The sequence below is a fragment of the Tetrahymena thermophila genome (assembly GCF_000189635.1).
Source record: "Tetrahymena thermophila SB210 genomic scaffold scf_8254194, whole genome shotgun sequence".
Lineage (NCBI taxonomy): Eukaryota > Ciliophora > Oligohymenophorea > Hymenostomatida > Tetrahymenidae > Tetrahymena > Tetrahymena thermophila.
This window is the reverse complement of record NW_002476088.1, coordinates 118,635-134,667: the sequence shown is the minus strand read 5'-3', so window position 1 is coordinate 134,667 and position 16,033 is coordinate 118,635. Positions and strand designations below refer to the sequence as shown.

Sequence of the window (16,033 nt, the reverse complement as noted above, 5' to 3'; positions counted from 1 at the left end):
ACCCCAACCCCAACCCCAACCCCAACCCCAACCCCAACCCCAACCCCAACCCCAACCCCAACCCCAACCCCAACCCCAACCCCAACCCCAACCCCAACCCCAACCCCAACCCCAACCCCAACCCCAACCCCAACCCCAACCCCAACCCCAACCCCAACCCCAACCCCAACCCCAACCCCAACCCCAACCCCAACCCCAACCCCAACCCCAACCCCAACCCCAACCCCAACCCCAACCCCAACCCCAACCCCAACCCCAACCCCAACCCCAACCCCAACCCCAACCCCAACCCCAACCCCAACCCCAACCCCAACCCCAACCCCAACCCCAACCCCAACCCCCAACCCCAACCCCAAGTTAACTTAAAACACTTTTTACTTAATAAATTTGATAGAAAAAATTTATTTAAAATTTGTTCACATAAAAATTTTTTATTTGTTTAATTTTGTTAAAAATGAATGATCTTATTTTTTATTTTGTCTTATAAATACATTAAATACAAAAATATATACGTTCATTCTTCTAATAAATATTTTACATAATTTGTGGGATCTTTTTTGTATTCTACAACATTTATGTTTTTAAATTTTCCATTTTCCCACATAAAATATTATTGTAAGTTATTGATTTTACTATTATAATTAATTCCTGATACACCAGCAGATAAAAACAAGGCCATAATAAACATAGAATCCAAATTATTTTTAGTATATCTTTAGCGTTTCTAAAATAGTATTTTACCAGCAAAATATGCTAAACTTACTCCCAAAGATCCTTGCATAAAATAATAGCTATGAACAACTTTTTTGCATTTTTCTTAAATATCTTAATCAATTCTTGAATTTTTGTAATTGTTATCATAAATAGATTTTGCTACATCATAAAATAATTCCTTTTTTAATTTAGCTATTTCTTTTGTTGTGACACTTATTTTTTCTTCTTATTATTTAAATTACTCTTATATTTTCTACTAACTTTCAACCTTTTGATGATCTGCTTACAGGTTAGGAGTTGTTTAGTTTTAAGAGTTCATTTGCTCGTCTTGTATATTTTTACTTTCAGACATATCTTTTTTTTTTTAATTATAACTAATATTTTTTCTAGAAAAATAATTGTGAAAAGAATAACCAATATTTAATTTTTAATTGAAATCTTAAATAGAAACAGATAAAATTTTTGGCAAAAAAACTAATAAAAAAGATACAATCGTTTTACTGAATGTACAAATAAAATACATTTATTATAAATATTAGGGAAATATTATTTAGTTTAATGATATAAAAACAAAAATCAAATTTCTAAATAATTAATAGCTCCTGCAGTGTTATTTGAAATTTGAGTTTCGTTTCCAATTTCAGGTTCATCAAGATCTTTAAATTAATGGTTGTTGTTAAAATTTCTTTTTTGATTGTATTTTTTATCTTTATTAAAACCTCCATTAAATTTTTTGTTTCTGTTCATGAAGTTTTGGAAATGTTAACCATCCTTGCTTTAAGGTGCTTAATGAGTAATTTTATTTTTATCATTAGAATACAATTCCAAAGTTGTTGCAGATCTTATCTAATAATGTTTAAATTTTAAATATTTAGGCTGTTTAAAAAATTGTAAAAATAATATTTATTTACCTTATTGAGTTCTTATTAATACTTTTCTTCATTTGAGTGTTTATTATCAATGTGTTTAACAACGAATTCTGAGCCTTTGAATTTTTTGGAGCAATAGAAACATGGCCAAGCTCCATTCTCGCTCTTCATTTATTTTTGTACCTTGTAAGTTATTTTGGAAGCTAATCTCTCCTTGAATAAAGCAACACCCTTAAGTTAATCCTTTATTTGTTCTAATTCTATAATTTTTTAATTAGCAAGATCTTGTACTTTATTTTACCAATTAGGTAATTCCCATTCTTCATTGGGGTTATCAGACTTAAGTCTTAAGTGAACAGATCCGCACTTGCTTGTAAGCATTCTCTCATCGTTGCACTAGTTTTAATAAAATGTGAAAATAAGAAAAACTAAATTAAATTACGTGAACTCCACTATAGTAGCAATAAGAATGAATGCGACGTAAGTAAAGAAGACAAATATCGAGATTTTTGAAAGAGAAATTTTCTGGGCTAAACTCTACTAAAGGATTACCAGTAATGGTTTTTGACTAGTCAAACTTGGCAATAAGTTTGATGATTTATTCAAAATCAGTTTGAGATTTCTTAAGATCGACTTTTTAAGCTACTTTTATCATTCTTTTTTGATTATTTTTTACAATATTAAATTCATATTTGTTAATAACAAGACAGTCGCTTTTAAATCTTTCTGCTGCATAATTGCATTACTCTTCTGTTTCAAATGTAATCCAACCATATCTAAACATAGGATAATTGGTTAATTTTTTACAAAAAAAATATTATGATACCTTTAGAATTATTGATTAGGAACTGGTTCAGAAAGAGATAAACTTTAGAAGCCAGGAATTTTTTAAATAATTTCATAAATATCTTAACGTCCAAGTTCTTTAGGAATAGTCTTAATGAAAAGAGTACGAACAACAGGGTCAAATCCAAAATATGGAGATTGAGTAACGTCGAAATTTTCGCTCAAATAAATCTATTTATTTTTTTTTAACAAGTTAAATAAAAATATTAATTTTGGTTTAATTACTTTTTGATGAGCAACACCAGTTTATTTATCATTTTCTTCTTAGTCTTCTTCATTATTTTCAACAGATTTTATTTCTTATATTTTCTAAAAAAATTTTAGAATTTTAATGATGTTAATAAAATAAATATAGATTGATAAAATACATTTTCAGTAATTTCTAAGCAGATGGAGTTAAATACATTATTTTTATAATCTTCAATGAACTTTTCAGCAGTTTTTTTGCATTCTGAAAGTCTATCTTTTTGTATTTCCTCACTAATGATAGGATCATACTTCTCTTTGAACCATGCTTCTTCCTAATGTAGTTTTTAATTATTATTTATAAAAATTATTAAATATATTCTTACCATGTGTTCTTTAACAAATATTTCATTTTGTCTTTTTTCCCAATGCTTTTTGTAATATTGATAGTGAGTCTCAGCCTTATGTGTATCCACTCTATCAGTCTAGTTTAAAAAACAAAAAATGAATAATTATAATTAAAAAATGATTAAGTTAAAGTAAAAGTAAACAAACAAATGAAATGGAGATGATTTAGATAAAGATCTTTTAAATTTAATTTAAATTTACTGAAAGTGAAAAAAATATTAATTAATTGATCAAATTGTAGTTTTTGAAGTATGAATTAGAAAAAACAAAGAAGGGAAAAAAGAAAATTAAGTATTGGAAAGGAAAAAAGAAATTTAATTATAATCTTAAATATAAAATAAATTTTGAGAATTTTTGTTTGTGTTTATTTATTTTTGGGTTTGGCCCACTTTCGAAATGATGCGTGTAAAATAACAAAGAAAAAAAATGAAAATTAGCGTTAAAAGTATTAAAATAAGTGTATAATAAAGGGATGTATTTACCTGAAGCTCCATAAACTATCTAAAATTGACTAGGGGGCCATCCAACATTGGAATGTTGTATCTAATTTTTCTGAAAGGTTTGCTTGATTACTTTCTTCCTCCAAATTTGTCTTTTAAAAAATAGATTGCTTAGTCAGATAAGAGTTGATATATTTTGTTGTTAAATAATTTTCTTTTGAAACTTTAGAATGATTTTTGTAGTGTAGTGCGTGTGAGGGTGTTATAAAACAATTTTACACTGCACTATTGCATAGACATAATCAAAAATATCAAATTTTTAAAGAGGATCTTACCATACGTTCCTTTTGAAATTATTGGAGATTGAAAAACACCAAAAAATCATTCTAAAGTTTAAAATAATGATTATAACATTTGTATATTACCATCACTCATGTACCTAGATTTTTTTCTGTCATTAGAAATACTTCTAGATCTGCTTCTACTCTTTCTATCTGTTTTAATATGTCAATTGTTTAGAAGTTGGAGAGTGAAAGATTAGATATAATAATCAAGTATATTTAATCTGTAATTAGTTATAAAAATGAAAGTCAACCTTTGAGCTTTGTTCTGCTTTCTGACCTTTAAGATAATTGTAAAAAGAAAAAATTAGAAATCAAAAAATGTAGAAGAATTTGAAGTTAAATTCATTTATTTTTTTATATGAGAAATTATTTGTCATATTGGAATACAAAATTTTGCTTTCTAAATCAAAGCAATATTGATAGATGCAGAGTGATTGATTCATCATATGAATTTAAGAATAAAAAGCGCAAAATTGTAAATAATTACTTCGAACTGCGTGATGAACTACGCTTGCGCTATTTTTCAGAACTGGGGGTACGACCTATTTGAACAGAATATAAAAGAAAGATAAAGAAAAAGAAAAAGTTAGTCAACAAAAATTATTTTCAGTTGTGCATGATAAATGTATAAAGAGCGTCTATTAGATATTAGTAAAATGCATATCTTTAGGGGCGCAGTAACTTATTGGCATGATTTTAAATGTAGTAGATGTGAATATAAAGTGTAAAATGTTTATTGATTTTGAGAGGAATTTAAAAGTTCAACTTTTGAGTAAGTATTTCTTTGGTTTTCACTTAATGTGTAGATATAAAAATATGTTTATTTATTTATTTATTATTGCAATAATGTTTATTAATGATGTATGTTATGTTATGATAAGTTGCTTCATATTTACTAATTAACTAACTAATTGTCTTATTGCCACTCCTCTATTTAATTTTTGATTTTGTTTATTTTATCATGTAACACTGAAATCATTTTATTCTATAAATCTATAAAATAATTCATAAGTACTTTGTTCCATTAATTATAAAAATTTCCTAAATTTAGCTATATGCTTTTTCTTTCTTTTCTTTCTTTTGTTTTTTATTTAATTATCAAACATTCATTCATGCCTCGCGGGTTAAACAAAATTTTTTAAATATTAAAGATCTTTCGATCTCAGTACTATATTAAATTCCTTCTTAACTATTCAAATAAGCTATTCACATTAATCTAATTGTATATAAATATATATATAAGACTTAATTTTTTTATGTCTGTGCTTAAAACCAGTTAGGTTTTTCTCAAAAAGGGTTCATAATATTATTTACCTACCATATTCGCATGAAAATCCGAGATATTTACACTATATTTAAACAATTTAAGAAGAAACGATAAAATAAAAATATCTTCTAAGCTATAATAATGAAGTAAATTTTGTTTAAAAAAATATAAAAAATATTTTTTATTTATTAAATAAATATCTTGAAATAAGAATGCCAATTAGGTATTGTAGTGAAATAAATAACTGAAATTTAAATATTTTCAAATATTTTTTATTTTATTTTTAATTTAGTTTTTTGTGAAATTCCATGCATATTTTGAATAAATGGTGAAAATAAATATTCAGTTAGAAAAAATGTTTAAAAATCTGAAAAAAAAAACAAACATTTAAACCAGAAAATCTAAGAAAGTGGTTGATAATTAATTTTATATAAAATGCAATTCTAATTAATATATAGACATAAATTAACATAATTTAAAATTAATGAGTTTTTTTCATTCTCTAGACTTAATTATTTATTACTTGAATTCAATTTTAATATAGATTAATTGATTGATTGATAGATAAAAGGAAAGATAGTTATAATAAATTGTATGAGTGATTAATTATATATAGAATTATTTTAATTATTATTTAAAATAAGATATTCAGTTCTTATATCTTAAATTATTTGATTTTTGCTTACTCCTTAAATAGTTCATTCTTCATAAATCTATTTAATTTAAAGGCAAATCAAGTTGTTTGATTATTAATTGAAAATCTCTGTAGGTTTATATATTTTCAAAAAATGCAATTTTCAATACAGAATAAACTGTAGTTTTTTAGTTTTGAACTTTTAATTCAGTTGTTCTTCTATTTCTTGACCTTAACAGAGCTTTAAGACATGCTTTAGTCTTCCAAACTATCTTCATCATCATAATCCTAGAAGCTCTCCATATTATCATTGTAGCAACTATTTTTATCACTTTCCATTAAACTATTTGTAGGTCCTCCTTAATAGAGCTCAGGATGCTTTATCTTTAAATGTTAATTTAAGCTGCCTTCAGATCTTTTTTTAATTTGAATATAAATAAGTATTTCAAATATTTTTAATTATATCATTACCCATATGATTTTTGGCATTATGTATGAGGGCATTTGTAATGTCTGTCAATTTATGAAGCAATTCTTCTAAAACGTTTCTTTTTATCATCACCTTCTTACTCTCCTAATTCTTCACTTTTTTTCTGATTTTGGTTTTAGAAAAGATTATCTCAATAAAAATAAAGACTAGAAAATAATTGATAAAAATATACTTCTAATTTGGTTAGCTTTTAAAGAAGATCAGTTTTTTAGCCAACAAGTTCTTTAAGCTATTTTTAATAGAAAATACAATAAATTAAAATAATTTATGAATAAAATGTCTTAATTCTTGGAAATAAACTAATAAATACTTGGTTTGTTAGGACGACATTTGCTGTGAAAAGTCTGCAGAATTCATGATAGTAGTTAAAATTTTATTCCTCAGGAGGAGCTTTATATTTTTTATAATGATAATTTGAATATTTTTACAAAAATATTTATTAATTACTGCTGTTATTAGTTTCTGAATCAAGTTACTTCGTAGAATCATTGCTACTTTTAGAGTTTTACTTATTCGATTTGTTATTTTGTTAGGTAATCTTGGATTTTGATGCACTACTTTATACTTCTGTTGATAATTTAAAAAATAATTGAATAAATCAGATAGAATTCAGTTATTTCCTTTCAATCAAAAAAATCAAATTGTTTTTTTTACTATATATATTAAATATCAATTACTTGATTTTTAACCAGAGAGATTTTATGATGTATTTTGTTTGGAATTGTGGCGTTTTTCAGTGTTTGAATCAGAGTAAGGAATATTTTCATTTCCTTGATATGGTGTAGGAGGCATAGAGTACCCCTCTTATGAAGAAGAGTACATTCCTCTTTAGCCCTTTTGAGGTTCTAAATTGCTAACTTCTCCCATAGGATGATGGTGATGGTGATTGCTGCTCATAAGGGGAGGGCAGCTTTCAATATTACCGTAACCCTATCCATGGTGTCCTCTTACATATTGAGGCTATCCTGCTAAAGGAGAATGTCCCTTTATTTAATTAAAAATCAATTTTAACTGAAGCTTTTTTGACAGCAAATATATACATTTTTAGGGCTGATTTAATGAATGGGCATTTAAGAGTGAGGAGGATGAGGATAAACAGGGTAATGAGGAGGCATGCCTCTATGGATCTTGGAAACTCCCATTTCACCATAGTGATGTACATCTTTTACTCTTTTTTAAAAAATAAGTAAGTTTATCTAATTATTCTGTGAGGGAATGATAGAAGATATATCTTCAGCTCATCTGTTTGACAGACAAGAATAAATTTAACAATTAGCATTGAATTAAGTAAAAGATTAGGAGAATGTAAAAATATTTAACAGTTAAGAAATATTTACTAAGGATTAATATATTCTTTGCCATAAGAGTAGTCCATTTCTTTATTAATTGAATGATTAGATTGTTAATGTAGATAAGTGAGAACTTAAATAAATGGTGGTGTGGTTATGGTTATTTAAGATGAATTAATTAATTGTATGAATAGCTGCTGATTTTATATTTATGATAAGAAATAATTATTTGTCTTTATTTAGTTATAAACTATACTTGCTACTTTCTTTATTTAATTAATATATAAAATATATTCAATTAATTACTCTTTTTTTTCTTTTTGTTTCACTTTTCTTAAATCAAAATATATTTTTTCTCACACACTCTTTCTTTACAAATTTTCCCTAAATCTTATTAGCAAGTAACTTAGATAAAAAATTTCAATTCAAAAATTTATTCGAATTATTAATCTGTTTTCTTAACGAATCAATTCAGCTCTGTGTGTTTGTGAAAGCCAAATTATAAACAAACAATTTTGAATTTTTATGTGAAGCAAACACTTCTTATTCATTTAATTAATTATTTCTATGTTTTTTTTTAAATTTTTTAATAATAGCATCATTTTGTCCTCTCTATGTGTTTTTTCTTCAAATTTCATCATATATATTTGTTACTAGAACAAAACTAAAAATTTCTTTTACTTGAACAACTTTGAATTTAGATTCTAAAATAATTAGTTAGACAAATTTAAAACTATTTAAAAAATCAAGTAAAGATAATTATTTTATTATATGAGCATTTATAATTATATTTTTTAAAATGGATTCATTTAAATTATAATTTGTGTAATGATAAGCTATTAAAAATACAATATATAATTGAACTAAAATGAATGAGTTTTTGATATAAATATAAATAAAATGTATTTCTTAAATTAAATTTATATTAACCAATTTTAATATATTTTTATTAATAATAAATTTCAATTCAAAAATCTCCTTCTACAATTTCTTTTTGCTTTTATCCTCCTACAAATTCAAAGTTTTTGAATTTCATCAAAAAGCTAGCTTCTCCCTTTATTATTTATTTCATATATTTAATATCACCAAAATAGGATAAGAATAAAATTACTTTTGATATTGATCTTAAGAAAGTAGTATAACCAACTGTTTCAGATAATGGAACAATAGCATTAATAGTTGTTCTATTGGGAGACATAGATCCAAATCTACTTTTTTCTTCCACCATCTCTCCAATTCTACCTCTTTTGTTGGAACTGATATCGTTAATAATCTCTCTCGAAAATTCCTTAAATTGATTAAAAAGCAATTAAATAAAATTTAAATTCTATAAAGGGGGGAATTTATAAAAAATATAACACATATTTTAGCTAAAAAAATTTTTTTAATTTTTTTAAATTTAATATATTACTGTTGGAGTTGAGATTTCTACATCCATAACAGGTTCTAAAAGCTGAGGAGAGCTGTTTTCAATTAATTCCTACATTAATTCACCAGTACACATTTGAACAACAACTTCAGTTGTTCTTTTTAACGAGAATTTACCACCTTTTAATGAATTAATAATATTATTAGAATAGAATTAATAAGTTAGTTTTATAAATTACCTAGAATAGTTACTCTACAATTAATTAAGGGATAACCTAAAATAGATCCACTTTGTAATCCGTTATATATTGTTTATTCTAAAGCATAGAATAAGTCGAAATCAATACCTGATAAGCTATATAATATTTCTTCACCAAAATCATCTTATAATTTATCTACTTCAGTTAGTTTCTCAGGATTCTTAATAAATCTAAGCTTTTCAAGTTAAATTTCTGTAAATGTTTTAGACTCTTCCTTTTGAACCTCAACAGTCTCTTCAATATCCCTCTCTTTTGAATTATTATTAAAACAATCAGAAAATTTATTTTAATATTTCTAAGTCTAAATTACCTCCTTTTTTATTACTTTGCTTTTATTAAATTCTTTTCTTAAATTCTCTATAAAATCCATCAAATTCAGGATCACGCTTGAATCCAAATATTATTTGGTTATTGTGCTCTTTTAAAAATTCTTCTTGCTTATTTAACTTGTCCTTTACTTTTTAAGAGTCCTTCATTGTTTGAGCATCTTCCACTTCAATTGGTTCCACTTTAAGATTTAGTTCAAAGTATGCAGGTTTTCCTTTCATCATTTTTTCAAATGTGTAGCTTTTTTCATGTTCAAATAATAAATTAATTCCATCAATATATTTGATTTTTGTTTATTTACGTTATCTCGTAAGGTTCAGATATACTTTCTCTATAAGTAACTCTCATTTTTCCCAATTTTGTAGGTAAATTAAACTCAGTTTCTAATCTATCTCTTAATATCTTAATATTAAAATATTATTTTAAAATACTTATACCAAAAATTTAAAAATGATAAAAATGTTACTTCTAAATGTAACTCTCCTAATCCTTAAACAATAATTTATCCTGTTTCGTTATCGTCTTTTACTAACAAGGAATTATCTTCTCTACAAATGACTTAAAGAGCTTAATCTATTAAAGGCTTATCTTTTAATGAGTTATACTCCAAACTAGCCATAAATACAGGTTAAGGCATTTATAATTACTCCAATATAAATCTTTCATTATCCTTACTATCTACTAAAGTATCACCACTCTTTGTGTATCTAATAAATTATGAGTAAATATATATTAATGAAAGGAAATATTTATTTAATTTAAAATATGGTTATTTACTTTAAGCCAGAAATAGCAGCAATATCTCCTGCAGCTATTTCATTTATTTAAACATAGTTATCAGCTCTAACTCTCCATAATTGTTGAGGCTTTTCTTATATTGAACTTTCAGATATTTATAATCCTTGACGGTTTTACAAAGTACCAGAATATACTTATAAATTATTATATGTATTCATTAATTATTTTTCTCGAAACTAAAATTACCTCTAACGTAGGTGAGAGGGCCTTTTTAAACATCATTTATAACTTTGTATACATAAGCACTTAACTTCTCATTTGGTAAGGGCTTTCTAATCTAAGAAGGATTATCAATATTGAAAACTGGGGTTTTTTCCACAGGAGAGGGTAAATATTTAATGATTGAATCCATGAGAGGTTATATGCCCTTATTCTTTAATGAGGATCCCAATAATACAGCACTAGTATCCTTAGGATATTTTTGCAAAATCTTCTTTATACTCATTTCAAGTTCTTATTCATTTACACTTTCTTGGTTTTCTAGAATTCTTTCTCCTAGCTCTTCGTCATATAAAGAAATAGTTTCTAACAACTTTTCTCTATAAATATGTGCCTAATCATAAAGCTTCATATCACTTTTAGATATTGGTGAAATGTCCACAGTATTTCCCATTTAATCTAACCAAATAATTTTCTTATTAAGTAAAAAATTAAATTATAGCTCATTATAAACATTAATTTTTAATTTACTTTCATATGTATGAGATCAACAACACCCTTAAATTAATCGCTATCTCCAATAGGTACTTACAAAATAAGTGGGTCAATATTTAGCCTGTCTTAGATAGATTATAATGTTGAGTCTAAATTAGAGCCATTTCTATCCATTTTGTTTATGAATGCTAAACGAGGAATATTAAATTTATTTGATTGCAACCACACCATTTCACTCTAAGTCTAGTTTCATTTAAATATAAAAGAGAAATTTCTATGACTTAAATTTATCACTTAAAGTTATATAAATGAATACCTAAACACCTGAAACACCATCAAAAATAGCGACTGCTCCATCAAGAACCCTAAGTGAACGTTCAACCTATTTGATTATTTTAGTAAAAGTATAAATTATTTAGCTTGTATCTATTTTATTCAAGATAAATTTAAACCTATTACCTCTCCTGTAAAATCAATATGACCAGGAGTATCAATAAGATTAAATTAATAATTATTCCAATTAAATGAAATAGCAGCTGCACGTATAGTAATACCTCTATCTCTTTCCTATTATAAATAATCCATCACAGTGTTACCATCATGAACCTCTATAATTTTTATAATATATTTTTTTAAAAAGCTAATATCTGAAATTTTTAAAGCTTAGAATTTTCATGTTTATTCTCTACTAATTAGCTTAAATGTTAAAATAAGTAAGTAGCACAAAATTTATTTTAAAATTAATTCTATATTCTTATAGACATATAAATATTACCTCCAGGCTCTACTAGTGCTCCTGCGTAATAAAGCATTCTTTCAGTTGTTGTTGTTTTTCCTGCATCTATATGAGCTATAATACCTATGTTACGTATTTTTTCTAAATCATTAGATGTTCCTGTAGGGAAATAAATGCTTTCCCTTTTAAGCCTTTCCATTCTTTCTTTCTTGATACGATCTTTAATGTTATTTGAAAAACATTTTTCAGGCTTTTATCCATTAAAAAAGGATTGCTTATATAAACTATTTTATAACTTTATTGATTTTTAATAAATTTGGCGTATCATTTTTAATAAAATTGATATTTTTGCTTTTTTAAAATTTAATCTAAGGTTAAAATTTAAGATATTCCTAAAATAGATTATTTTTTTAAATAAAATAAAAATTTTATTTTTGACTTTCTTTTTAATTTATTTTTCTTAACATAATTAATTTTATTTTTTTTGCTTTCATAAAATAAAATAATTTAAAATTTAATAAATAAATAAAAAACTAAATAAATTTGTTTATTCTAATATCTTCATCGATAATTCTGTTGGAATTTTTAAAAAAAAGAAAAATATGTATTTATTTATTCATTTTAATATTAAATAAAATTATTGATTAAAAAGTTTTTAAAAATTAAAAAATTATTTTATTTGAATATGGGTTACAGGAGATAAATTTAATTTATAGAAGAAAAAAATATTAGAATTGGATGACTTTATAGAAAGAAGGATAATAAATTAACTTACGAATCTATTTTAAATATTTGGTAAATTAACTTATAAGTTTTTTTAAATTGATGAGATAATAAAGAAAGCTAAAAGATAAATTGAGTTGAAAAGAAAAATAAAATTTCTTCATGTAAAAATTTAAAATAATTGAAAGTAAAGAAAGAAAGATATAAAATAACAAATTAAAATAATAATTCAACCATTCAATTACTTATAGCTGTTAGAATAGTAGATAAACTAATAAATTGAAATTAATAAGATATTTTAATTGATTGATTGATTTAAATGGCAGCATCAAAGTATTTAAAAATAAAAACTATTTATTTACAAGATATAGAAAACAAAATACAAAAATACATTTAATGATAATAATAAAAATATATTGGTGTTCATTTGAAAATGAATAATTTTTAGTAAATAATCAGCGAAATTTTAAAAATAATAATTACTATGAAAATTTAAGATGTTTTTTATACTAAATCTGGTTGTTAATTCCTTTCTTTTTTCATGTTCAATAAATTTGATTGTTAAAAGCGTATGAAATTTAATTAATTTACAAAATTTGATTAATCCCTTACTGATTTGAGAGTATTTCATTAACAAATTAAATAAATAAATAAAAGATAAACAGATACTTTAAATCTCATCACCCCATTAAGCATATGATGAGCCTACAAATCATTAAGAATACTTGTAATATATCAAGCTAACAGACTACATGTAACAGCCGATAAGATGACAATATGGTAAGTTATTATTCATCTCTTTTACTAAATTATCAAAATTAATGTTAAGAAAATCTTTACATCATTAATAAAAAGAAACAGATATTTCATATTTGTTCAAATAACACTTATACAATATCATAATTGTAATTTAACATTTATTTAAAGAATAGTTCAGCTGACTCTCCCAGTTCAAGTAGAATAGGTAACGACTACTAGCAAAGTACAGGTGCTATTAGAGGTCACAGATCTTCTCTTCACTTCGAATAATCAACCTATTCAACGATTCCAACACAATCTTCTAGTCTAAAATTCTAATTAGATAGCGATTTTATATTTGATAACTTTTCACAACTATTTGAAGTTAAATTTGATAAGTAAATTCCTAAGCCCAAGGAGGTTTAAGCTCAAAAATCTCTTATTTTCATGTTCGAAGCCATAGCCCTATAAGAAAAGTAGCGCTAATAATAGCAGTAAAAATTGAAAACACAAGAACAATGTAAATAAACTGAAAACTAGACATATCATAATTAAATTGAGAAAGAGTCTCATTAGGAATAAATAAAATGTTCAGTTAATAAACCTGTAAATAATTTAACTAACAAACCCATTTTTAACACTAGAGCTGAAAGAGATGCCTATTTTGCAGAGCAAGTAAATACTGTAAATTAAGTAGGTTAATAGTAAAATATTGAATGTCTAAAACCCTAGAAAATAACTTAAAACATACCTAATTAAACTGAAAAAATAGATCAAATAAAAAAGGTAGAATAACCTAAATAACAATAATAATCAGTAAATTCCCCTACTCAAATGTCAAAAGTGAGCTAAAATGTAAGCACCCTACCTTCAGTAGGTTAAAAAATTGCTAAAAAAAGAAATCTCTCAATATTTGTTTCATCTCCTAATTCTAAAAATATTTAAACTTAATAAGAAACAAATAGCAAGATGGGTGATGAAGAGAAGAGCAAAAAAGAAAACTCTGTTAATATAAAATATATTGAAACTCATTAAACTATAACAATAAATTAGGATAAAGATAATTACTATAATACAGACATTTATGGCTAGTAAGGAAATGCATCTAAAATGGGAAATAATAACAGCAGTTCAAATTTTGTTAATGAAAACTATAATTTACATCATCATCAAAGATCTAAATCTAATATTTCATATATAAATTTATAAACAAACACATCATCAATGACCAACCACTCTGGAAGTAATAATCATTTATCTTCAACTTAGACCTCTTTCTTCTAAAATGCATTAAACTAAATTGGTCAAAACTCAACTAAAAATAATAACTAAGCACTGTAAAATAAAGCTTTTTAGTAATCATATACATCATATAACAACAATAGTTCTTTAAATCAAAAAAAATAAATTCAAAAAGGTAATTCAAAAAGAAAAATTGTAAAAATATCTAGCAAATCCCAATAATCTCAGCATTAAAACAATTACCTAATTGAATAAGCTGAAGAAATAAATTAAAATAACGCAAGCAGTAATAACTAGTAGCTATTTTAGTTATGTAACAACACTAATCTAAGTATAAATACATTAGGGGAAGGATCGAAATCTCTTTAAAATACACAGCCATTATCTAAAAAGTCTTTTAACCAAGGTATCTTGAACGAAGATATGTTCAAATTAAATTATAAAGGCTCCAACGCCATTAATAAAGAAAACTGTATAATGAATAGAAAAATTTCTTTACAAGAAGCAGCAAGCAGTTCTTTATCCAGCCATAACAATCTAAATTTAAAAACTACAAAATATATATTTAATATGACAAATAAGTCATAAAATACCTAAAAAAATTCTTTTTTAAGTTCTCTAGCTTAAAATTCATAAAATGACACAAATAACAACAATAGCATAATTAATCAATTCACATAAAAGTTTTAACATAAAAAAAATCTATCTTAAGATTTAAGTAGCATTAAAAATTAGTTATCATTAAAATAGTAAGTTTGTAACAATTTAATTGGATTAAATAGTTTGAATAATCCTGAATAGATGACATAAAATGTAGAAGCTTAATTTGCAAGTACAAGATACAGTAATAAAAACAACAAGCCTAGAAACTCTAGTAGAGAAAGATCTAAAAATAATAATTTGAAAAATTCAATAAATTTGAAATGCTTATAAAAAAATGGAAAGTTTAACATCAGAACAATCAACCAAAATTCAAACAATCCCTCATCATCCTCAATGAATTCTAACAACTTATACAATGCATCGGCTTAAATTCAAATTGAAAAAGCCTTTAAAAGCTGTACAAATTCTAATATTTAGTCATATCAAAATATTCCAGATACTATTTTTTCATAAAATGAATGAAAAAAAATAAAATTTTAGAATGTTTAATTTGAAGCCATAGTTGTTGCTTGATTAATAATTTCTTATTATAATACATCATTTTTAACTTATTCTTAGAGATTATATAAAATAAATAAAAAAAAAATAAACTCATACATAACAGAACTTTGAAAATTATATTAAAAAAATGTTTAAAATAAAAGATTTAATAAATTTAATGTACATTTAAGTATTTATATTAGCAACTTATCTTTTAATATTAAATTCTATAAATCCTAATAATAAATAGTAAAATAATCTATTACAACTACTTAATACTTTTATTTTTTTAATATAATTTGGTTAATAAAATTCATATCAAAATATGAAATAAAATTGTAAAAAGAAGATATCATCATCATTAAATTATACATTAAAAATATTGCAAATTATTATTTAATAAAAGTAAAGAAATTAGAAGACCAAAAATAGGAAAATAAAATTTATTAAAATATGTAAATTAACAAAAGTTATTTTATTAATATTTTTAATTAACAAAATGATTTTAAGAAAATAAGATAAGTAATTAAAGAAATAAATATTTAATATTAAATGTA

The 16,033-nt window shown here is 24.4% G+C and overlaps 5 protein-coding genes across 5 annotated transcripts; 1 reads left to right on the top strand and 4 right to left on the bottom strand. All coding sequences in view use genetic code 6, as the record gives it.

The window, feature by feature from the left end:
- Positions 1-478: 478 nt before the first annotated feature.
- Positions 479-1,102, bottom strand: TTHERM_001020880 (transmembrane protein, putative; the record flags this gene model as incomplete). The annotated part of the gene is made up of 1 exon (XM_012800463.1): positions 479-1,102. A coding segment is annotated over one exon (588 nt), but the record flags the coding sequence as incomplete, so codon positions are not given.
- A 188-nt stretch (positions 1,103-1,290) lies between these two features.
- TTHERM_01020880 (arsenite-resistance protein) lies at positions 1,291-4,913 on the bottom strand (the record flags this gene model as incomplete). The annotated part of the gene is made up of 12 exons (XM_001025565.4): positions 1,291-1,560; positions 1,626-1,979; positions 2,026-2,359; positions 2,410-2,600; positions 2,655-2,738; positions 2,798-2,950; positions 3,002-3,100; positions 3,506-3,615; positions 3,889-3,957; positions 4,059-4,084; positions 4,295-4,349; positions 4,823-4,913. 12 exons carry the CDS (start codon positions 4,911-4,913, stop codon positions 1,291-1,293), a joined length of 1,836 nt encoding a protein of 611 aa, XP_001025565.4.
- Positions 4,914-5,915: 1,002 nt separating this feature from the next.
- On the bottom strand, positions 5,916-7,573 carry TTHERM_01020870 (zinc finger, C2H2 type family protein; the record flags this gene model as incomplete). Its single annotated transcript, XM_001025564.2, has 8 exons — positions 5,916-6,123; positions 6,180-6,301; positions 6,371-6,427; positions 6,509-6,588; positions 6,646-6,765; positions 6,876-7,182; positions 7,239-7,368; positions 7,536-7,573. The coding sequence occupies 8 exons, from the start codon at positions 7,571-7,573 to the stop codon at positions 5,916-5,918; spliced, it is 1,062 nt and encodes a 353-aa protein (XP_001025564.2).
- Positions 7,574-8,439: 866 nt separating this feature from the next.
- TTHERM_01020860 (elongation factor Tu GTP-binding domain protein) lies at positions 8,440-12,015 on the bottom strand. Its single transcript, XM_001025563.2, has 13 exons — positions 11,670-12,015; positions 11,354-11,502; positions 11,211-11,276; positions 10,931-11,137; positions 10,427-10,874; positions 10,220-10,373; positions 9,909-10,149; positions 9,744-9,844; positions 9,426-9,682; positions 9,095-9,364; positions 8,899-9,035; positions 8,599-8,775; positions 8,440-8,541 (listed from the first exon to the last, which is right to left on the bottom strand). The coding sequence occupies exons 1-13, from the start codon at positions 11,956-11,958 to the stop codon at positions 8,455-8,457; spliced, it is 2,583 nt and encodes an 860-aa protein (XP_001025563.2). The 5' UTR covers positions 11,959-12,015; the 3' UTR covers positions 8,440-8,454.
- A 1,034-nt stretch (positions 12,016-13,049) lies between these two features.
- On the top strand, positions 13,050-15,458 carry TTHERM_01020850 (hypothetical protein; the record flags this gene model as incomplete). The annotated part of the gene is made up of 2 exons (XM_001025562.2): positions 13,050-13,133; positions 13,281-15,458. The coding sequence occupies 2 exons, from the start codon at positions 13,050-13,052 to the stop codon at positions 15,456-15,458; spliced, it is 2,262 nt and encodes a 753-aa protein (XP_001025562.2).
- Between the last annotated feature and the right edge of the window lie 575 nt (positions 15,459-16,033).